At 41.0% G+C, this 24,063-nt stretch overlaps 1 protein-coding gene across 12 annotated transcripts in view; it reads left to right on the top strand.

Annotated features, from left to right (window-relative positions):
- The first annotated feature begins 14,037 nt into the window (after window positions 1-14,037).
- Window positions 14,038-24,063, top strand: part of RESF1 (retroelement silencing factor 1) — an 88,110-nt gene continuing 78,084 nt past the window's right edge. For 5 of the 12 annotated variants that reach the window (XR_012002909.1, XM_072765626.1, XM_072765623.1 and 2 more), the window contains exons 1-3: window positions 14,077-14,165; window positions 15,452-15,548; window positions 16,099-16,409. Coding sequence is in view for 3 of the 12 variants with exons in the window: in XM_072765626.1 (XP_072621727.1) it covers window positions 16,376-16,409 (34 nt within the window). In the remaining 9 variants the exon portion in view is untranslated. Of the gene's footprint in view, window positions 14,166-15,451; window positions 15,549-16,098; window positions 16,410-24,063 lie in introns of all 12 variants that reach the window. The other 7 variants (XR_012002910.1, XM_072765620.1, XM_072765621.1 and 4 more) reach the window with 4 other exon arrangements.

Raw genomic sequence — 24,063 nt, 5'->3', positions numbered from 1 at the left:
TTTCAGTATTTTTCTTCATTGTCTAATGAGCACATATTACTTTAAGAATGAGGAAAATGTTGATACAAACAAAACAGCATGTTTCAGCCCATCCCTGACTCTTTTGAGGATGTGTGATGCAATAGTTTGATCTTTTGTGACTTTTACAAAAACTTATAGTTTGTGTTCCCTCCCACAACTAAAAATCTTACCCCACATAATGGATATTTGATAGGTGACTTTTTTTAAAGGAGTGCAAGTTAACATTTTAAACTGATTGAATTAAAGTCTTGCAAGTTTTGACTAAGAAGACAACATTTCCATACCGTGTTGTTAAAGGAACTTCTTTAGATGGTTTACCTATTTGGAAAAAATATTTTTAATAGATATGGGAAGGGAAAAAGCTCTATCTCTTTAGGTTTAATGCCTGGGGGTATATAAATTAAATAACAACAGGAGAAAAGGCACTTTTTTTTTTTAAGTGCTCTGTCTTAGTGCTTAAGTGTCTGTCTTAAGTGCTCTGTGTATAGGAGTTCATAAAAAAGAAGTGAAACTCAAAGAAGCACTGCTTATATACTCTTTTAACAAAAGAAAGGGAGTTTGGGCTTCAAAGGACAATAAATGCTGGGGAAGTGAAACTGATGGAAGATAAGGGCTATTTTAATAAGGTTTTGTTTATGCAAACTAATCCTGGTGATGGTTCCTTGGCTTGGACAATAAGAGTCACCCTTGTCTTTGGTGGTGGTGGTTGCGGGTTGAGGTATGATTCTTAATGTCTTCACCACAAAAATAATCCTTACGCCAAAATGCATATTTTGAGGTGGCATATTTAGATCCCTTTCAAACAAAAATCAATAAAGTCAAAATGCCTACTGAATTGACACAAAAAAAAAATTGACACACACACACACACAAAAAAAAAACCAAAATGCCTACTGGGTAAAAATTCACCATTCTTTTTTTTTTTTTTTTAATTCACCATTCTGTGTACAGAATTTTTTTATTTTTTATTTTTTTAAAGATTTTATTTATTCATTCATGAGAGACACAGAGAGATAGAGAGAGGCAGAGACACAGGCAGAGGGAGAAGCAGGCATAATACAGAGAGCCTGACGTGGGACTCGATCCAGGGTCTCCAGGATTACGCCCTGGGCTGCAGGCGGCGCCAAACCGCTGCGCCACCGGGGCTGCCCCTGTGTACAGCTTTCATTGCTGTGCAGAATTATGTTTTTAGGGGAGGCAGGAAACCACAATGGTTATGAGCAAAAAGTATTTTTTTAGGTTAATTAATTAATTATATATTTAAGTAATCTCCACACCCAACATGGGGCTCAAACTCATGACCCAGAGATCAAGAGTTCCATGTTCTCCTGACTGAGCCAACTAGGTACCCCTGACCAGAAACTCTTGATTGCTTAGCTTTTCATATTCTAGTAGTATACCATTCAGCAAAATTATTAATCTCTTTAAGCTCAATTTCTTCACCTATAGGATATTATTGTGGTAAAGATCAAGTAAGATAAGTCATAGTTAGCTAAATGTCTGGCACGTAGCAAACAATAAATGCTACCAATGCCACTTTATGTTTCTCTCTAGAAGATATTTGTTTCATAAGTGCACCAAAAGTGTTAGATTTGAGAAACTATTAATAATAGAAAAAGGAGTTTATTGTAGGCGTTGGAACTTAGATAATTATGGTAGCTGGTTAAGAGGCTGTTGTAATGAGCCTGAGGTCATGCAGGCTGGCAATCTGGGAGCTGAATGTCAAGTAGGGAAGAGAAAGAAGTGGATTCCATAGAGAGAAATTAGATACCACAAGGACGTGTGATGTTGGGTGACTTGTGATAGAAGCTGATGCTCTTCATCATGGAACTCTCCACACACCTGGCCCAGGATTAGGAAAAGGTGAAGGAGGTGTATGGTATGTACTTGGAGAACTATGAACTGAATATTTCCATTTACCACTAGGTGAGCTAGGACATCATCAACATGTGCTCACTACCACAATACTGGCACCACTACTTGACTTTTAGTATGGAAAAAAATGACAACTGCTTCACTTATGCCTTCTAGGTGAGATCGGGCATGTTCAGGGTGGTATGGCTGTAGACTCACTTATGCCTTCTAAAACACACTCCTATTTCTCCTGTGGCCAAGTGTAACTCAATCATGCAAGGAAAGAAATTCTAGGAAAGTTAGTTTGAAGTTAGCTAAGTTGACATAGTACAAAGTCATGATACTCCTTGTTTGTAATCCCATCTACTTCACTCTGAAACTGAAAAAGCACCATACCATTCAGATATTTTAAGCCTAACTTGTATTTTGAGATTTGGGGACTTCTATTCACCACAATTTACTTTCTCTATTCTATTTGATGAATTTGTAATGAAGAAAACAAATATCATTTATTTCAGAACATGTAATTTCAGGTGAATCATGCATCATAGCATACAGAAGCTTGTTTAGCAAAGGGCTGTCAAAGTCTTGTGCAGAATTGGCCTGTGGGAGAGGATTAGAATCCAAGGAAATCTGAATCGTATCCAGCACGATAGCTTTCTTGTTTGGTTCTCAAACAGTGCCCATCCACGAAGAACTGATTGATTGATTAATTGATTGACTGATTTAAAAGATTTTATTTATTTGAGATTTTATTTATAGAGAGAGCACTAGCACGGGGAGGGGACAGAGGGAGAGGGAGAAGTAGACTCCCTGCTCAGCAGGGAACTCAATGGGGACTCAATCTCAGGACGCTGAGATCATGACCTGAGTTGAAGTCAGAAGCTTAACCAACTGAGCCACCCTGGCACCCCTAGATATGGATCACTAAAGGAGTTTCAAAGAAATGAGATTGTGGTAGGTACAATTCCCAAATAAGCCCATGACAGTCATGAGGTTTGCCTTCTTTTGAATAAGGAAGAACAGTGGTGGGTTCTAGAGTTCCTGCAATGAATAAATAGGTATAGGGGAAAGGAGATGATTTTTTAGGAAGCCAATCTAGAAGAAGAAAAATGCTAGCTACTTTCATTTAAGAATAAATGTCTGAGAAGCCTCAAGGACCATGAGGTTAAATGCAGGTAATAAGGCTAAGTCACCAGACTGTGGCAGCTGCTGTCATCACATTCAAACAAGGTGGGTGTCCTTTTGCAATGGGGTCAAATAAGGGGACATAATCAATGGATCTCTGATGTCCATTATGCTGTTAAGACCCCTAGAGTATGTCCTGATTTTTTATATACAAATAGGAAGAAAGGGTTGTGACAGTTAGAGAACCCAAGGGTGGTAAGTCTACTTAAGGCAAAGACTCAGCTGTCTGTAGAGGCCAAGCGCTCGCTGTCCTAAAATGCACCACTTTGGCATGAAGATTACTTCAAATTAAAATGCAATCAAAACGCAGTAGATTCAGGAAAAGCTCTTTACTTGCCTCTCAACTCTCTAAAAAGAATTTAGATAGGCAACCTGTTCCAGGAAGATAGTTGTTATAACCACATTTGGAGAGGAACTAGGTATGGTAACCAGGGAGGAACCTAGCAAGGCCGGTTTGAGCAAAGTCCTCTGTGTCTCATTATTTCTGAGTGACCCAACAAACATATGTTTACCAAACATTTACTTTTTTTCAACTTCCTGGGAATTGCATTCCTTCCCTCTGAGGTCCCAGAGCCCTACCCCCTTCTCCTTAGTTCGGAGCAACATAACCTCATTTTTGCCTGATCATCTGTGGAATTTCCATGTCCATATGGGTTCCCTGTACATACAAAATTAAATTGATTTTTTCCTGTTAATCTGCTTCATATCAATTTTATTCTTAGTCTGGCTAGAAGGACCCTGAAGGGGAAAAAGAAATTCCTGATCCTTGACATGTGTCAACTAAAGATCATATAAAGGGCAGCCAATACAAAAAGTCAGGAATGTGATATCTATAATATCCCAGGAGTCCAAGAAGTCTTCCACATTATGCTTTGGTGATTAGTAAGGTAAAGTCATGAAGAGCTTCCACTCTGTGAGAAAGAAACTCTCCATTTTGTGCAATAATGGACATGGTCCAATAGACATGGTCGCAACCAAGGTAACATTTCTTGCCCTTATAGAATCAACATTTATTGGAGAATGCCAGGTATGAGAAGGCTCCAAATGAGCAGTCTCACTTGTAAAAGGATGGCATCTTAGCAGGAGGGGTCTGTTGAAGTTCGGCAAATTTGGGGAACAGAATGTCAAAAATGAGTCCTTGGGAAAGAGGAATAATTCTTGTGGATTGGTAATCATTGTTTGGTCGAGAGTAAAGCAGGAGGTGAAGTTCTTATCTCACAGAGTCTAAGAATGAATCGTGTGGACAAATAAGAGTGAGCAAAGTGATAGTTTTATTAAGCAAAGATACAAAGGAAACTCTCCACAGCGAAAGGGGTCCTGACTGGGTTGCCAATGAAGGCTTTTATTGGCATTCTTTTATTTAAAACTGACCAGGAAACCTGTGGCCTTGAAATTCCTATGACGTCTTTTGTTGAGCAAGGATTTATGATAACATCTTTAATGGTTAACTTTTCCTTTGAGGACTGGTCATTTCTTTTTGTGGTCATTTTATATTTTCTGTGGTCACAATGTAATTATCACCAAACATTTCAATCCTACCAATTGGGGCAGGGTGGTCTGATTTTTCTTCCTGATTTTTGTTTTTGTTCTGTTTCAGTGTCCGCATACCTGAAATACCCACAGAGCCTAGTTGGGGTACCTATTCTTTCCCTACCTAAAGTCCTGTCCTTTCCCTATTCATTCCTCCCCCCTAGGATAGGATCCCTAACTGTTAGTAGGAGGTAAGGGCAATGATATCTCTGACTTCATGCGAGAAAGGGATGGTATGAGGTGAGGGTAGGGCAGTCAGGATCTACCCAGAGATTGGTCAAGAGGTTCACAGTATGGCTCCAGGAAGATGTTGAAAGGCATAAGAAGACAAAAGCTCTGGCAAACAGAGAGAAAAACATAAACCAACAATTATTTCCGTCAGCAAAATGGCATCCCTGAAATAATGACCCCATTCTCTGAGCCAATTGAACAAGCCAGGAGAGATCCTGACTTTGTCCGTTTGGCCTTGAATGTTATTTATTAATTGTGAGACTTTATGAGAATTGTCAGTTATATTAAAATAGCACATGTGTGAAAAGTCTTTACAACCTAAGTGATGTAGAGGTAGTAAGGAATCAATGGTTGCCTGATTCTCCAGAAGTCCTGCCCTAACTTTTCTCAGTTCTTGATTTAGAGCATCTAACTCTTGGGACATGTCATTTAAGGTTCTACTGTGTTGGGATGCCTGGGTGGCTCAGCAGTTGAGCATCTGCCTTTGGCTCAGAGCATGATTCCAAGTCTGGGGATCGAGTCCCACACTGGGTTCCCTGCATGGAGCCTGCTTCTCCCTCCGCCTATGTCTCTGCCCCCCCCCTCCCCGGGTCTCTCATGAATAAAGAAATAAAATCGTTTAAAAAAAAAATAAAAGGTTCTACTATGTCGGTGGAGAGTTTGTTTTATCTCATGGTGTAAGATTTTTCCAGATGCTGGGAGTCCCACCAGGAAGAGGGCCAAGGTTGCTGTTTCCCTGTCTGATATGAGAGCCACATTATTGTCCCAATGGGAGGTGGGGGGTAGAGGAGTCAACTCTCATTGATAATATATCACTGGGGATCCCTGGGTGGTGCAGCAGTTTGGCGCCTGCCATTGGCCCGGGGCATGATCCTGGAGACCTGGGATCGAATCCCACATCAGGCTCCCTGCATGGAGCCTGCTTCTCCCTCTGCCTGTGTCTCTGCCTCTCTGTCTCTCTCTGTGTGACTATCATGAATAAATAAATAAAATCTTAAAAAAAAAAAGATAATATGTCACTGGATATGACATGATCAATAATAATCCTAGTTTGCCTATAGAACACAGCCCCAAGAATCATTTAGGGATGATGTAATAATAGGCCATACCAGTACAAAACAGATCCCATCCTCTAGGTAGGAGTAAGTTACTAGTTGGGGATGGAAAGTGTAAGGTAAAGTTGCATTGAGTAGTGGGCTCATTACAGGCTATGCATATGCAGTTGGCTCTGATTATATGCTGTAGATGTATTGGGGGCCTGAATTGTAGGGAAGTTTTCTGAACTGAGTGGCAAGACTAGTGAATTGTAAAACTTTGGCCTGGGTGGCCCCTACACCCACCAGGCTATCAAAAAGCAAGCTTTGTGGGGAGTTACCATGAGCAACACAAAATTGAAATTGATTCATAATATTTAGAACCATATGCATCCAAAAGTTGGATGGGGTCAATGGTCTTATGGGGTCCAGGTTTATAGTAACCATAATAGGGAGGGAACTTTTATAGTCAAATACAAATACAAAATACAAAAGTCAAATACAAAAGTTCCTTTTGTATTTTTACTAGGTGTGTTCTCCTGCATTTAATAACGTGCTGGAGGCCAATTGCTGACAATTCTCAGTGTCTCTAACAACATTCAGTGTTACTTGGGATATCACTATTGAGAGTGAATTAACCTAACAAAACTGGGCTGAAAATCAGTCTTTAAAAACTGGTTCCCTAGAGGGGTGGAATTTATGCCACTTGACCATGAATCAGAACAGAATAGTGATTGGCTATTAGCATCTTACATTCAGTCTCCCAAACTCAAAGCTCTTAGCATCTGAATTGCTGGACTATTTTCCTTTTTGACTCTGAGCCCTATGGCCACTACCTACCCTTTTTGCTTTTTGTTTTCAAAATTGGCCTTGAATTTTGTTTTTTAGTTGGTAATTCAATGCACCAGATTTTTTTTGACTGTTTGAATAAACAAAACAAGGAGATCACTGATCACTTTACATAAATTGAGAAGTTAATAGCCATTGTTAATGATGAGGAAAGGATAACTTTCTGGGTGTTAATGGAGATTCTTATAGTCTTAAAAGGAAATAATCTGGCAATACCTGTTAAGTTAAAATTACAATTCAACCCAATAGTCCTCCTCCTGGGAATCCTTCCAATACTTATGAGTTGCAGCGCAGCAAAAATTGGAAACAATGTAAATCTCAATTGGATAATGATACATTTTAACTAATTATTAAAAAATGACTTATGGCAATTTCCATGATCTGGAGGCATTGCTATGGCTTGTTGAATAAAAATACAACATTCTCCTGGTTGTAACTTCTTTCTTTCTTTCTGGCTATCCTTTGTCTCTTTAAGGCTTATCCTTCTCTCTTGCCATTAAGTATTAGAGTTTTTTGAGGCTTGGTTCTCATCTCATTTCTCATTTCTCATTTTTCATTTTATATAAGGTAATATATTTATATCCAGAGTTTTAATAAACTTCTAAAAGTTTGAAATTTACTTCTCTCTCAGTTAAATAATCTAGCTGTTCCAGGCTGGTGGCGAGTTTTTTACAGACCTTTCAGTATCTATTTTCCTTCCACTTTGTTCCCTAAATATTGCCTTGGGTAGGGGTTATAACCTGGAGTCCATTACATTACTTCTTTATTATTGCCATAATAAATTACCACAAACTGAGCTGCTTAAACAACACCTACTTATTATATCTCACAGAGTTCACTTCTAAGCCCATTCAGGTTGTTGGCAGAATTTACTTCCTTTTCATGTTTTCCTTGTGGTCCCCTCCATTCAAGCCGGCAACAATGAGTTGAGCCTTGCTGTGCAGCATTGGTGGTATAAAAGTAAGCATAGCTGCTTCCAATGAGTTGAGCCTCTCTCACACTTTCAGTTTCAGGACTCCACCTCTGCCACATTTCTCTAGTCTCCACGCATTTTCCTCTTCTGCTTTTAAGGCCTCATGTGATTACACTGGGCTGGATCCACCCAGATAATCCATACTCATTTGATTATTTTAAGGTCAGCTGATTAGAAATCTTAATTATCTGCAAAATCTCTTTTGTATGTAAGTAACATAACCATGGAGTAACATCAGGAGGTCAAGATTACAAGGGCCAAAATTTTGCCTACTACATTCATGGATAGAATTTAGTAATACCATGAATTTGGATGGTGAAGGAGTTGAAGACGGTAAGACAGTTCTACGCCCCTCTCATCCAATGTGCCAATTTGGCATGTGGACTATTTTGATCTGAAGGCAATCAAGATCTTGTAGGTTTAGGAGAAACTTTTGCCCCTCCCTTTACTACATAGAAGAATCTAAATTGAAGGATCTTTCCAGAATAAGGATAAATTTTATCTGAGTGAACCATCTGTATGGCAGGGCAAATATCTAATTACCAAACATCTGCTCTATTCTTATTACCCTGTGGATTACATTCCTTTCTTATGAAGTCCCAGACCCTTATCCCATTCTCCTTAGTTTAGCATAACACACGTACCTTATTTTGCCTGTTTTTGGAATTTCCATGTCTATGTGGATTGAGGAATCCACATACATATGCTATTAAATTTTATTTTCTCCAGTTAATCTGTCTCATGTCAATTTGATTCTCAATCCAGCTAGAAGGACCCTTGAAGGAATATCTACTCCCTGGTAATGGCAAAACAATTAACTATTTTCATTAACATTTTAATGAAATGTACCATATCGTTTTTTTGATCAATCAAGAAAAGGCTGTGAATCAACCAAAGTCTTTATTTGGGGTCTTAGGGGTTGCAATCTGGAAGATGCAGAGTCCACTGAAATCCAAAGTATGCTTGAATTGGGAATTTACAAATTATGAGCAGAATTGCAGTCAGAGTTTATTATTATTTTTCATTTTTTTTATTTTTAAAGATTTTATTTATTTGTTCATGATAGACAGAGAGAGAGAGAGAGAAAGGCAGAGACACGGGCAGAGGGAGAAGCAGGCTCCATGCCGGAGCCTGATGCGGGACTTGATCCCGGGACTCCAGGATCATGCCCTGGGCCAAAGGCAGCCGCTGAACCCCTGAACCACCCAGGGATCCCCAAACTGATTAATACATGATTGGTTATTTAGCTAACAAGTTTAAGTTTATTCTCTACTTCATGCCAAAGTAGAAGGATGTGTCCCAGGAGGTGGTCCTGTTGCAACTGACAAAAGTCAAAAGTTCATGGTGTTCTGAGAATTGAAACAGGAGATGTACACAGGACTTACTTCCTCAATATCCTTCTAACTCTATTTTGAATGACTATCTTAGCAATGGTTACTTCATCTTGAATCTTCTTTCCAACCTTCAATTATGAATGTTGGCAAAAAAAAAAAAAAAAAAAAAAAAAAAATCCACAGTAACACAGCAGTATTAACAGTAAATTTGTCACCATAAAAAAATCACAGGTATTTTTGTTATAGGAACTCTTTCTCCGTTCGTGCATGTGGTTTTTGGACATGTCACTTCGAAGAACAAAATGGTAGACCTGACAGAGTAGTAGGCAGCAAAGCAAGGGGTATTGAATGATAGCAATAGTACAAAGCTCCCAAGGAGGGAAGGGACCCTAGGCGGTTGCCCTCAGAGTTTCTAAGTCTTGGGGTTTCTATGGGCTGTTTTAATCTGATTAACTGTCCCTCATCCAATTAACCTCATCCAATCAGGTTTTTGTCACCTATCACATGGGAAAGGATGGAGGGCTCCATCCAGGGTGGTAAAAAAATGCTTTTAAGGATGGTCTCCCATTAGGGCTGTGGTGGGGGAGGGGTGCTTGTCCCTGCCTGCCTGCCTTCCAACTATCCTTCATTTTCATATTATTAGAGTTAACGCAGATGATCTTGAAATATCATTTAAGTTCATTGGTTAAAAATCATAGTTGTTTTGGATCTGCTACTAGATCTTGTTAATACAGAAATACATATTATCATGTCACAATTTGTTTTTAAAAATATTTTGAGAAGGGGCACCTGGGTGGCTCAGTGGTTGAGTGTCTGTCTGGCTCAGGTCATGATCCTGGGCTCCTGAGATCGAGTCCTGCATCAGGCTCCCGGCATGAAGCCTGCTTCTCCCTCTGCCTATGTTTCTGCCTCTCTCTCTCTCTGTGTCTCTCATGAATAAATAAATAAAATCTTAAAAAATACGTATTTTGAGAACTTTCATATTGAATTAATTTCCTTTGTAATCTTATGTACTTTATTTTAAGCATTCCCAAACATTATTCTAATTAGGAGTCTATGGGTAGGAGTCTATGGGTTTTACTAAGCTAACCAAAGAGGTTTATGGCCCCAAAAAGGAAAAGAATACCTGTCCTCAGGAATTATTTTCCTTTGTATGGTTGAACTTTAGTTGTTGCTTTTTCTATGTTGCAGTCCAAACAAATGAGAATGATAGAGGAATTTCAGGTAAAGCATTCCCTTAGGAAGAAGCTACATACAACATTTGTGCTCATACTTCATTATGAGAATTAAAATGTGGCAATACTTAGCTACAAGGGAGGCTTGGGGAATGTTGTATCCAGTTATGTGACCCTGTATCCAGTTAAATAATACTAACAGGAAGGGGAAGCAGAACACAGGGGACAGCCAAGAAAAGAAAAAGGAAACCAATGACCTAATTTGCCACTTAAATGTATAATAATCATCTTTTGTACACCATTATAATTTCTTACTATAGACATGCTAATGATGTCATGCACTTTTTTTTTACAAGAGTTATTTATTTATTTTAGAAAGTGAGAGTGCACACAGTGGGGAGGGGCAGAAGGAGAAAGCAAATTCCAAGTAGACTCCCCATTGAGCATAGAGCCTGTCATGGGCCTGTCATGGGACTTGATCTCATGACCCTGAGACTGTGACCTGAACCAGATGCTTAACCAACTGAACCACCGCAGAGCCCCATGTCATGCACTTTTCTAAAACATGTCTTATAAATTTAGAAGTTAACAAACCTTGAGGCTAAGTATTATGCTTTTAAAAGATTCAGATCATATCTATAGTTGAATTGATTTTTGAGTTTTTGCTTTTGAATGTTGGGAAACATAGGAAGAGGATGTGTAATTTATGATAGTAGACATAGCATACAGCAACCTAATCTTTTGGGGAAATCTTTCCTCAGCCTGTTGTGCCCAAGATCGGGAATCTGAGAAACCACGGAGGAGGCGACACCGATGCAAACACATGAGGGTTTATTTACAGGCTCAAGCCTGGGTCCAAGTGTACCCGACACAGTGGAGCAGGGACTTGACCCCGAGACTAAGAGGCTTAGCAACTTTATAGGGGCCAGTGGCCAATGGGATACACAGAAATTTGCACAGTCATGCTGGTCCACTCGCAGGTGGCCGATTGAATTACATTTTACCCTACAGTATCTATTTGAACTGGCCTGTCACTGAGCCGGATTTCCGGTAAGGGTGTGCCCTGGGCATGACTAGGGTGGGGCAGTACCCTGAGCAATAAGCAGGTCAGCACGAGACAGGTACAGCACAAAATAGAGTCAGTCCTGCTCTGCTTGTCCAGGGATAGGGGATTTTGTTAAATTTCCTGGGTCCCACAAGCCTGACCATCTGGATAATATGGTTCTTTGGAACACTGTGCCATAAGTACCGTAAGGAGAAGTCAATGTAAGATCCAGCCCTGTATTAAATATACTTATATTTAATAGTCCTAGAGATTGTGTCTTCCCTTTGCAAGTCTCCTTGCTGGTGATCCTTCAAGGCTGCTAAACTGATGAATGCCAGTTGTACTTTAGGATTTGTGGAAAGACCAAACACTTTTTGGAAGTCAGACAAGCTTTACTTATCTAAAGGAGAAAGGAGAAAGTCAGCATAAACACAGACAAGGATACATGGCAGAGAGATCAGTGACTTCATCTCAAATAAAGTTGTAGCTTCCTGGGCATTAAATCTTGCTGGGCATTAAGCCTTCCTTAGGCTGTATAGGAGTGGGGTCTGCATCAGACTTTCTGGCAATAGAACTCCCTCTCCCTTGGGTTGATTTCTCATAGTCTATCTGTATGGCTTAGGCTCTGGAAAACCCCTTTTCTGAGCCAAGTATACCACTCCATGCTCCAGGAGATGTCCTAAGTTAATGCGTTAATTTATGTAATGGTCTCAATAATCCTAGAAAGTAAGTACAAGTATCCACTGCTTTTCGCTTTTTGAAAGGTCTCCTTATGCTACTTTGCTTTTACGAAAGACTTACATTAGTACTTGTTTGTGCTAACCCAAAGAAATCTGAAGATGTTTGCTTTCCTTTTTTTTTTTTATTTTTTTTTTATTTTTTTTTAAAAATTTATGATAGTCACAGAGAGAGAGAGAGAGAGAGAGAGAGAGGCAGAGACACAGGCAGAGGGAGAGGCAGGCTCCATGCACCGGGAGCCCGACATGGGATTTGATCCCGGGTCTCCAGGATCGCGCCCTGGGCCAAAGGCAGGCGCCAAACCGCTGTGCCACCCAGGGATCCCAGATGTTTGCTTTCCTGCAGAAAGATGATAAGTGAGACTAGCATTCAGCGTTTGTGATGCGGAGTGTACCCAGAGCAGCCAGAGTGGCATCGCCAATTCACCTTCCTTGGGAACTACACTCGGTATCTCAGCATTGAGCTGCTATAGCTTTTAAGTATGTCTGTGATCATCTGTGCTTTATCCCAACTTATTCTGTGCATCTGTTAGCAAGATGTGTCCTAAGGAAAGCCTAAAAGGAGTTGTTCTTTGGGTCTGGGAATGCTCAAAAATGTTTCCACATAAATTAATGGTAATTGCTTCCTCACTTTACACCGCTTTGGCTTTTCATATGAATTCTCTGCTTTCAGACAGCAGGAGAAACCTGCATTCCTGTTATTCTTCTTTTACAGGCAGGAAAATAGCAGAAACAGATTAAGTGATTTTCCCAAAGTTGTATGTCTAGTGAGTGGCAGAGTCAAGATCCAGACCTGGGGGTGAAGGAATACCCTGCCTTCCCTAGGCCAAGAACTAACCACCTCTGCCTTTTCTTACGTTTAACCACTCAGACAGTATTCTCTCATTTACTTCTTCCTATAAAACCCCTCATATAAGAAAGGCCTATCTTTGAGAAGTTTCCTCTGCATTAATTGTCATTCTCCCTATTTCAATGACCTGAAAAAAAAATTATTTACTTGGTGCGCCTCACTTGGTGCGCTTTCTCTTTCACTTGTTTTATATTAAGTTTGCTGACCCCATACCCTGTATCATTGGCTCTGAGACCAGCAGCAACAGCCTATCCCGGGAGCTTGTTAGAAATCTACCCTTTCAGGAACATCTAAGTGGCTCAGGGGTTGAGCATCTGCCTTCAGCTCAGGGCGTGATCCCAGTTAAGGGCTTGAGACCCCATGGGGCTCCCTGCATGGAGCCTGCTTCTCCCACTGCCTGTGTCTCTGCCTGACTCTCTCTCTCTCTCTCAAACCAATCTTAAAAAAAATCTGCGTTTTCAGCCTTACTTTAGCCCACTGAATTGGCAATTTTGCAAGGTGGTGCGCTTCAATCCTTTTTAAGGAGCTCTCTGGATGCTTCTGATGTAAGTGAAAGGCAGAGAACCACTGATAGAGACTTTTTTTTTTTTTGCATATTTAATTTTTATTCATTCAAATTTAACTTTTTTGTATATATACTTTTAAATGTCTTACTTAATATATATATATCTTTAAATATTTATTTATTCATGAGAGACACACACACAGAGAGAGAGAGAGAGATTGAGGGGGAGCAGAGACACAGGCAGAGGGAGAAGCAGGCTCCATGCAGGGAGCCCGACTTGGGACTCGATCCTGAGACCCCAGGATCACGCCCTGGGCTGAAGGCGGCGTTAAACCGCTGAACCACCCAGGGATCCCTTGTATATATTTTTTTATTGGATCCGATTTGCCAACATAGAGCATAACACCCAGTGCTCATCCCGTCAAGTGCCCCCCCCAGTCCCTCCATCCCCCCGCCCACCTCCGCTTCCACCACCCCTTGTTCATTGCCCAGAGTTAGGAGTCTCTCATGATCCGTCACGCTCACTGATACTTCCCACTCATTTTCTCTCCTTTCCCCTTTATTCCTATCAGACACGGGAGCGCGCTTTTGCAAATCTCGCCGCCCGGGTCTGGAAGGCCCGACCGGCCGCCGCCTAGCTTACCCGCGGGGCACTAGGACCCGGGCGCCGCCGGCCTCCGGGCGGCCGCCCACAGCCGGGGGCGGGGCCCAGCCGCGGGAGGAGCCGGGGCCTCGCCGCTCGACCCGCCCCCGGAGGCGGCCCGAGCTGACTTAAACTCAGGGGCCCGGGAGGCCGGAGCGTCCTCCCCGCTGGCCCGCGCTGGGCTCTGGGCCCGTCGGTAAGTGTGCGGCCCGGCGGCCCGCGGCCCCTCGCTCGCCTCCGCGGGTCCGCGGCGCCCCGAGCCCAGGCGCCCCCAGCCCAGGCGCCCGCGGGCGGGCGGACGGGCGGCGGCGGCGGCCGCTTTTGTTCTGAGGCGCGGACGGAGGCGCGGGGTCGCGGGCGCTCGGGCGGCTCCGGGCCTCGGGCGGGGAGGCTCGGGCGCGCGGCCGCCCGCGGCTGGGCGGGCAGCGTCGCTCGGGGCCCCGCGGCCGCCGCCAGACTCGGAGCCCGCGCCCCAGGGCGGCGCCTCGCGGGCTGTTCGCTTTCAGTCGCCTCGGTCCGCGGTGGAGGTGGCGGGTGCGCGTTTTGTGGCGCCGCGAGGCGATTGTTGAGGCGGTGGGTGTGAGAGAAGCTTCTGTTGTTAATTATTTCCTGGGTCGTGGTTGTGGGAAAAAAAAAAAAATCTTTGTTTTTGCATTTACTGTTTCTCGAGCGTCTCCTTCCTCCGCGGCTCCCTCCTGCTGACCCTCCCGAAGCGGGATCGCCCGGCGAGCGTCTCCCAGGGGCCGGCGGACGCTCCCCGCGCTCGGCCGTGGTCGCTTCCTCCAGGCGTCTGGCGCTCTGGGTGTCCTCGGGGGACTCCGGTCTCGACCTCAGCGGCGACCTTTGGGGGGGGGGGATCGTTTCCGTGAAGACAATTCATCTGTGATACTTCTCAAGAGCCCAGCTTGAGAAGAAAAGAGGGCTCGGGGCGCATTTCAGGAGGGAGCTTGTTTGGGGATTTTTCTGTTTGACGTTGGCTGTAAATGGTACGTTTTATTCAGCGTGAACATGCAGGAATGTTAAGGTTTTACTTCACATTCTTTTATTATTATTATTATTATTATTAATTTTTTTTTCTGTGCAGTCGGATTCTCTGAACTCTTCCAGTGAGGGGAAATTGCAGTGCAATTGAAGTATTTGTTCTAGAACGGTCGGACAGGAGTGAACCTGGAGGACCCCCCCCCACCCCCCACATGAATTCTTATTTTAAGCAGTGAAGGGTATTCGAGGCCACACCTAGTTTCTGTTTCTGTCAGGTTGCACACCTAGTAAAAATTTTGCAGACTTAGTGCGTTTTTTTGGAGCAACCTTACAGGAACACACTCTGCAGAGCCCAGCAGTTGTCTTATCAGGGTAAACAGATTAAACGTGTGCTTTTATTGTGACTTTAAACTTCATTATAAATTAAAATATATATATATATATATATATATACGCTTTATATTAAACCGCTAACTGCAGAATGTTTCTTGCTCTTCCTAGGACCAAAGAAGTAAAAACAGTGTGTGAAGGGGGAGCACGTGTTTGGAGGGAAATGGGAACGTACACAATGGTAAAAGAGTAAGATTATACTTCACAAGTAAGTATGTTACCTCCAAGTAGCCTCCTCTGATTTTTCTGTTGTGGAATGAAATTATTAATTAAACGAAATCATCAGTTAGACAATTAAGAAATCATCAGTTAGACAATTAAATGGCAGGATACAATGGATTCAATGACAGAGCTTGAGGACACCTGACAATGGGTGACCTAGCCTAGAGAATTCAGTTGTTAATCTTTTGTGAATAAGGAAGAGTAGATCATGGTGAGGTGACTGGGTCAAGTTACTCAGGCAGAGGTCTACTTAAGATGGTTTCTTCCTTTTTTAAATTTGTTTTTATTATTTCTGGCAAGGGGTTGGGGTAAGGCAGCACAGAGCTCAACTCTAGGAGAACCATTCTGTGAGAGGACAACCTCTAAAACCAGAGTGATCATCTCCAGGGCTTCCATCCTGTAAACACCCAAGTTGTGTCAGGAAATATCCTGTAATGATTAAGACCGTGGCCTTGCATCCTTTGCTGAGTTTCAGGTCTTGGCTGTACCACAACCTTGGGAAAATTATCTAACCTTTTTTTTTTTTTTTTTTTAAGATTTCATTTATTCATTCATGAGAGACACAGAGAGAAGAGAGACAGAGAGAGGGGCAGAACCCAGGCAGAGGGAGAAGCAGGCTCCATGCAGGGAGCGGATGTGGGACTCGATCCCGGGTCTCCAGGATCACACCCCGGACTCATGGTGGTGCTAAGCCACCTGGGCTGCCCAAAATTATTTAACCTTTTGCCTCTGTTTTCTCATTTGTAAAATGAGGATAACAGTAGCACCTGCTTCATAGCATTGGTGGGATAAGTTACATGATTTTTTATTCATATGACCTACTTGGAACAGCTGCTGGCTGTAAGTGGTAAGTGCTCAATAAATTTTAGCTGTTGTCCTGTTACAGGAAAGATTTTATGGCTTGTATTTTATATAAGGAAAGATGTATTATGTCTAATAGGAAATTCAGTTTGCTTTAAGCTCTAAGTTTATCAACTCTAAGTCAATTTAACAGCTTTGTGTTGATTAAACCTTTCATTATAGAACCTGTTGTAGGTTCAGTTTTTGCAAGGAAGTACCAGAACGCAAGTCTATAGTTTTTATCTGCAGGTTTAATTTGAAATCAGGGACACCTGCATTAAATTCTTTATTGAGGGCATATTTGCCCCACAGCCCTGTTTTTCCACATTATTGTGTGATGTATAGGAACCTCTTCCCGTTTAGATTATGGGTATCTTGTACAAATAGAAGCACAGATATTTAGCGAATTGATCTTGCTGTTTTAAAAGGTATTTATAAGGGCACCATGGTGGCTCAGTCAGTTACACATCTGACTTGGGCTAGGTTCATGGTTTTGGAGTCCTGGGATTGAGCCCCACGTCGAGCTCTGCATCCAGCTTGGCTTTGTGTTGGGCTGGGAGGGATGCTTGTTCTTCTCCCTCTGCCCCTCCCCTTTCCGTACATATGCCTGTGCTTGCTCACTCTCAAATAAGTATATAGTAAAATCTTTAAAAATAAGTAAATAGGTATTTATAAAGTTGGATTTCCAGATTTTTTTGTTGTAACCAGGCTTTCTCCTCTGTCCTGTCCCATCCCCACCATGTAAGGCATACTCTTCAGTTTTAGGTAAAGAGATAACAGTTTACCAACTCTGTCTCCAGAAATGCAAGTTAAAATTTACTTTGTAATAAGCCTTGTAAAGAAAGAAGTAATCTTGTGGACTTTGAGGAATTCTGAATGCTTTTTTTTAGAGCCATCATTGTAGTGTGTATATTCTTGAGATCTTAAATGTGCTTGTAAATTGAATGGCAGTATTGGAGGCTGGCCTGTTGAGGTAAGTGCCTCAAGTGAGACATTGCTCATTGTTGTAATTACTGCAAAGATTTAATGATAATCACTAAGATTCTCTTGAGATGTATTAAATTACAACACTTCATTTGTAGATAAAATCTTTAATTTATGGTTAAGGTTGCAAAGTGTGTTATAGGATGTATTTTCCACTGTAGGTTATAAGAAACAAATCATAAATTATTTTTTTTAAGCCACAAAAGGTAATTTATTGGATCACATCATTTAGAAGTTCAAGTGGCTCAATCTTCATGTTTGGCTGGATTCAGCATCTGAATCTAAGGAAAGAAGATTTTTTTTTAAAGATTTTATTTATTTATTCATGAGACATACACACACACACACACACACACACACACACACACACAGGCAGAGACACAGGCAGAGGAGAAGCAGGCTCCATGCAGGGAACCCGACTGTGGGACTCGATCCTGGGTCTCCAGGATCACACCTTGGGGTGAAAGCGGCACTAAACCGCTGAGCCACCGGGGCTGCCCAAAGGAAAGAAAATCTTAAAAGACTTTTGAGATACTCTATCTTTGCTGTCTTCAACATTGACTTAATTCTCAGGCACACCCTCCCCCCTTCATTGAGTGGCTGCAGTATCTTCAGGTATAATATGCATTCAGCTTCAACTTGAACAGACATGCCTTTCATATGATTGCTTTATCAAAAATCTAGAATTAATTTCATTGGCTTTCATTGGGTCATGTGCCTATGTTAATAACAGGGAAATGCTATGTTTGCTTTTTTTTTTTTTCAACTACAGTTCAGAGATATAATTCATATATCATATTCATATGATTGAACTTGTCCATTTACAGAGTACGGTGGTTTTCAGTATATTCACGGGGTATGCAGCCATCACTGCAGGTTAATTTTAGAACAGTTTCTTGACCTCCAAAACCATCTCCATGCTCATTAATAGTGTCAATCTAGATGGTAATGAGGCTGTAAAGCAACCAAAAGGGTTTATTTGGTGTCTTAGGGACTGCAGTCTGGGACACGCAGAGTTGACCAGAATTCAGAGTATGCTCCAGTGAGTGGGGAGTGCATGCTTATATAGGCAGAAACCACAAGGCTATATAACTTGTTTTGGAAGAATAATGGTTGGTGCTAGCAGAGTTTAAACTAACTATAACACATGATTGATTATTTGGTTAATAGACATTAACATTCTCTATTTCAGTCCAAAGTAGGAGGATGTATTCCAGGAGGTGGTCTAGTTGCAGTTGCCAAAAGTCAAAAGTTCATGGTGTTCCAAAAATTGAAACCGGAGACCAGCATAGGCCCTGTTTCTTCACTATCCTTTTGACTCTATTTAGAGTGACTCTTTATAATGCCTGTATTTTGGGATCTTCTTCACAAATAACTTCCCTTTCCTCCAACCCAGGCATTCCCAGGCAGCTATTAATCTAGTTTTTATCTCTAGATTTGTGTGTTCTGAACATTTCTTTTAGATGAATTAATAATAATATGTGATCCTTTGTGACTTTTCTCTCACTTCACATGTTTTCAAGGCATATCCATGTTGAAGCATGTCTGTACTTCACTGCTTTTTATTGCCAAGTAATAGTCCATTGTATAGATATGCCACATTTTGTTTCTCCTGCCAGTTAACAGACACTTGCATTGTTAGCATTTGCTGCTGTGAGCATTGATGTACAAGTATTTGTGTAGTCCTACATTTTTAATTCTCTTGGGTATATGCCTAGGAGCAGAGAGTTGCTCCATCATATAACTATATTTGATCTTTTTGAGAAACTGCCAGAGTGTTCTTCAAAGTAGATGAACCATTTATATTCTCAACTACATGCATAAGAGTTCCAGTATGTCCACATCCACGGCAAATACTTGTCTTTTTGTGATAGGTACTGTGCTTTTCATTGGTGGTTAATGATGTCAAACATCTTTTTATGTGCATATTTGCTATTTTTTATATCTTTGGGAAAATTGTCTATTCAGAATTTTTGTTAACTTTCAATTTGAGTTGTCTTTGTATTGTTGAGTTGTAAGAATTCTTTTTTAATTCTAGTGACTGTAAATATGATGGTTTATTTTTGGATTGTCAGTTCTGTTCAGTACTACATGTTTTGTTACGTGGTTTTGTAGTAAATTTTGAAGTTGGGAAGTGTGAGTCCTCCAGATTTATTCCTTTCAAAATGAATTCTAGGATTAGGTTCTAAATTTCTGAAAAGACATCTAGGATTTTGATAAGGGTTGCACTGAATCTGTAGATGAATCCAGGGAGTATTGCCTCCTTAATAGCATTAAATCTTTAATTGGACATGGGGTGCTTTTCCTTTTTCTTTTTATAGGTCTTTAATTTTTTTAATAAAATTTTTTTAGTAATCTGTACATTCAACATGGGGCTCAAACTCAAAGCCGTAAGATCAAGCGTTGCATGCTCTTCCAACCGAGCTAGCCAATATTTTGATTTTTTTTTTTTTTTTTTTTAAGTAAACTCAGTACCCAACAGGGCTCGAATTCACTCTGAGATCATCAAAAGAGTTTTATGCTCTACCGACCCAGCCAGCCAGGTCCCCTTGGTCTTTAATTTCTTGTAGCAATGTTTTATGGAGTATAAATTTTTCATTTCTGTTAAATTTATTCCAAAGTGTTTGATTCTTTTTAATGTTACCGTAATGAGATTGTTTTCTAGATTGTGTTGTTTAGAAATACATTTGGCTTTTGTATATTGAGGATGTACTACACAGCCTAGCTAAACTATCTTATGTTTTTTTATGGGGTTCCTTCTGGTTTTCTATATATAAGATGATGTCATCTACAACTAGAGATAGTTTTACTTCTTCATTTCCAATCTAGGTGTCTTTTATTTCTTTTTCTTTCTTTTGCTTAACTGCCGTGGTTAGACCCTCTGGTATAATACCTAACAGAAATAGCAAGTACAGACATCTATTTTGTTCCTGATCTTGTAGAGGATAAGCATTCAGTCTTTCCCCGTTCATTATGATATATGCTGTGGGTTTTTTGTAGATGCCTTTTACCAACTCAGAGAAATTCCCTTCTACTTATAGTTTGTTTTTATCATGAAAAGATGTTGGATTTGAAGGTGCATTTAATTTCTATCTTTGATCCTTCTGCATCTACTGAGATGATCATTTGGTTTTGTCCTTTAGTCTATTGATACATTATATAATATTTTTTTTAATGTTGAACCTGTCTTGCATTTCAGGGATAAGTCCCACTTGGTTGTGGCGTATAATTTTTATATGCTGACCTATTTGGTTTGCAAATACTTTGTGGAGGATTTTTGCATCTATTCATAAGATACTGGTCTGCAGTTTTATTGTGATTTCTTTTCTGTTTTTGCTATTCAGACAATATTATTAGCCTCATAGAATTAACTTGGGAAGTATTCTCTCTTTTGTGTTTCAGAAAAGTTTGTAGAATTGATTTTTAATATTTAAATTTTTGGTATGATTCACCAGAAAGCTGTCTGGGACTAACCATTTCTTTTTAGGTAATTTTCTGATTACTAATTCAATCTTTTTATGTAGTCCTATTTAGATTTCCTGTATCTTCTTGAGTTAGTTTTGGTCAATGTCTTTTGGGGTCTTCTGGGGTTGTGCACTTAATTCCACTGTATGTGGGGGGAGGGTCTCCCCACATCAACAGCAAGCAATTTTCTGGGGACACCATGTGGGTATCCTACTGTTATTCTAACACCTGGAAGTAGCATCAGATTCTGTAGGTTGAGGGCTCAGACCCAGAAGACTGCCCTCCCCCCCATTTAAGATAGCAGTCTGAAGCCCAGGTTTTCCCTTGTGCTTCTGACCAAAAGGCTATAGATTGGAGGTTTCTCCAACCCTCCCGGATTTCAGATGCCAATTGCAAGTCCAGGTTGTTTGTTCTTCCAACTAACTGGCTATAGAACAGAGGTTTCCACAAACCCTTCCGTGGAGTCTATTAATTTGCTAGAGGGGTTCACAGAACTCAGAGAATCATGTTACTTACTAGGTTACTGGTGTATTTAAAATGATTTTAAAGGATACAAATCCACAGTCCTAGAAGAGATGCGTAGGGTGAGGTATGTGGGAAGGAGAGTGAAAGTTCTTTGCCTCCTCTGAGCATGCCATTCTCCCTAAATCTTCATGTGTTCACATACCTAGAAGCTCTCTCTCGTTTGGGTTTTCATAGAGGCTTCATTACATAGTCATGATTGATTAAAAACCTTGGCCATTGATTCACTTTCCATCTCCCCTCTCTGGAGGTGGGGTGGGGTGGGGTGGGACTGAAAGTTCTAATCCCCTGATCACAGGACTGGTTTTCCTGGCAATCAGCCCCCTCTTTGGGAACATAACAAAAGACACCTTTAACACATCACTTAGGAAAACCCAAGGATTTTAGGAACTCTGTGCGGGAAGTGAGGACAAAGATCAAATACATATTTCTTACTATAAAATATCACGGTGGTCGTTTTCATCCAAATCATTAAATATATTGGCAAACAGTTCATAGTATTCTCTTTTCGTTTTCAGTGAAGGGTTGGTAGTAATGTCTCTATTTCCTGATTTTAATAATTTTGAGACTTTCTTCTTGGTCAGTCTAGATAAAGGTTTGTCAGTTTTGTTGATCTTTTCAAAGACCCAAGTTTTAGTTTTGTTCCTTTTCTCTACTTTTGTATTCTCATGGTTAAAGTTTATGACAGCAAAGGACACAATATATGTCAAACAGAAGAGAGAGATGCATGGGCAAGAGTCCATGGAAGTGAGGTGCATGCTTCCAGGTTCTCCTTCCACGAGTACTGAGTGGGTATGCTATCTACAGCTACAGATGGAAAGGACAGGTGGTCTCAGGAAGTATTTATATACATTAGAAATTCTTTTGGACCCCAAAGAATATTTGTTTATGTAGGTTATATCAAATCTGTTTCTGCATTCAATTTTTTGCCATGTGTTTTTAGTTGAAGTAGTTGAGGGTGTTTTGGATGTCTCAATAGGTCACTGCTTCATTACAGCACTGAAGATTCCTTGCCACAACTTCTATCGGTTTTTACATTTTCCTTCCATGCGATAGTGTTACTGGACAAAGGATTGTGGCTTGGGTGGCTTAGAGCATAGGATTGACTGATTATCATTCCTTCTCCCCCAGCATAACTGCATAGTTCCCCTATAGTAGTTGGAGAAGGAAGACAATAGACCCAGGTGGGATCAGGGTTGGGGAAATAGGCAGAAACTAGTAATCTAATTTACCCCAGGCTGTTGCTACCTACCACCCTCAATCAACATAATGCTGGCCAGGAGAAGATCTTAATCTAAGGACTCCCTACAGACTCAGCTGTTGCTGAGTTTGGGAATGAATGTCTTGGGAGTGGTATCCTTTGGACCAAGGCTTGTATACCTTATCCTGTTAGTCATGACTTCCATTGGTTCCCTGATTAAGGGAAAGCAGAGTTCTCTTGTATATATTGTCTAAACTAAACTACAGTTAATGGCTCTGAATTTAAGTAGATCTGTCATCCCCTGCCTTGATCCCACTAGCAAAGTAGATTCTGTCCAATAGGTCTCTTGGGTACTTCAGATCCCCTTGCATTATTAATCTCAACCTTTAGTTTTATAAAATCTGGATCTTAACTCCATGCCAACAAAATGCCTCTGTTAAAAGTTCTTGCAACTCTAAACCTCAGACAACCAGAGTAGACAATAGAATGTTGCCTATAATGACAGAGGTAACTAACAGGGTGTAAAAGTTTTCAGATTTTTCTTCAGGGCAATTGAGCCTGCTTTACGGCAACTGTTTAGTTCTTTTGATAGAGTTTGTCTATCTCAAGAGGCACAGAATTGGCTCACTCCTATTGTAATAGCAATACTTAAACTTTGTACTCCAAACACATGTTTCATCTTAGGTTCCTTATACTTGCCTGGCAAACTGCTCATGTATACGTGAGGCACTTGTCAGGGATTTCTAGGTATTTGAGACCATTACCCCTCTAATGATTCCTGTTTCTTTGAGGTGGATACCTGGAGCACTCTAAAATGAGTTACTAGGCAGCACTTGAAGGAAAGATAACTGACTTTTTCATGTATGCTCTGGAATCATTAATTCCCACTGTAGGATATAATATAACTATAAATGAATTCTGAAATTTGTCTCTGACCTCTGCTCTAGAGACACAGGAAAGTGTAAACTTTGTAACCTGAATGATAGTCAGATGCATTGCTCTGGACTTGGGACTGGCCAGTCATGATGGGATATATATGACTGCCAAGCACCCCATGCTGTACCTAGATTAATCCGTCAGCAAAAGTAGAGCTGTTCCCACTCCCTTGTTCTTCTAGGGAGAAAGCCATGTGGCTGTCATTGGTGAACCTCGATGATACCTGGGACGTAGTTCACTGGCTTGGCTCGGTGTGGGGAACTTGGTTGTGGTCTGACCTCCACAAAAGGCCTGATCATCCCGCCAAGGGTCAGGGTCAAGTCACTTTTCAAATATTGCCTGAGAGAAAGTACAGTTAGGGTATTTGATGGAGTGTCTGAATAGAATTTGTAGCTGGACGCATAAAAGGTGGAGGGTAGAGTTGTGGAGGGGGGCAGCTTTACCATGGTACTCTGATTACCTTTGTCTTGTCATGGGCTGAACAAGCAAAACCTAATCTCTGTCTAACCCATACCTTGGCAGGACACCCTGCTTGTCTTCCTGGGAAAAGCTT

This window comes from Vulpes vulpes, chromosome 8 (genome assembly GCF_048418805.1).
Source record: "Vulpes vulpes isolate BD-2025 chromosome 8, VulVul3, whole genome shotgun sequence".
NCBI classification, from domain to species: Eukaryota; Metazoa; Chordata; class Mammalia; order Carnivora; family Canidae; genus Vulpes; species Vulpes vulpes.
The sequence above is the reverse complement of the archived record's forward strand: the minus strand, read 5'-3'. Positions and strand labels throughout refer to the sequence as shown.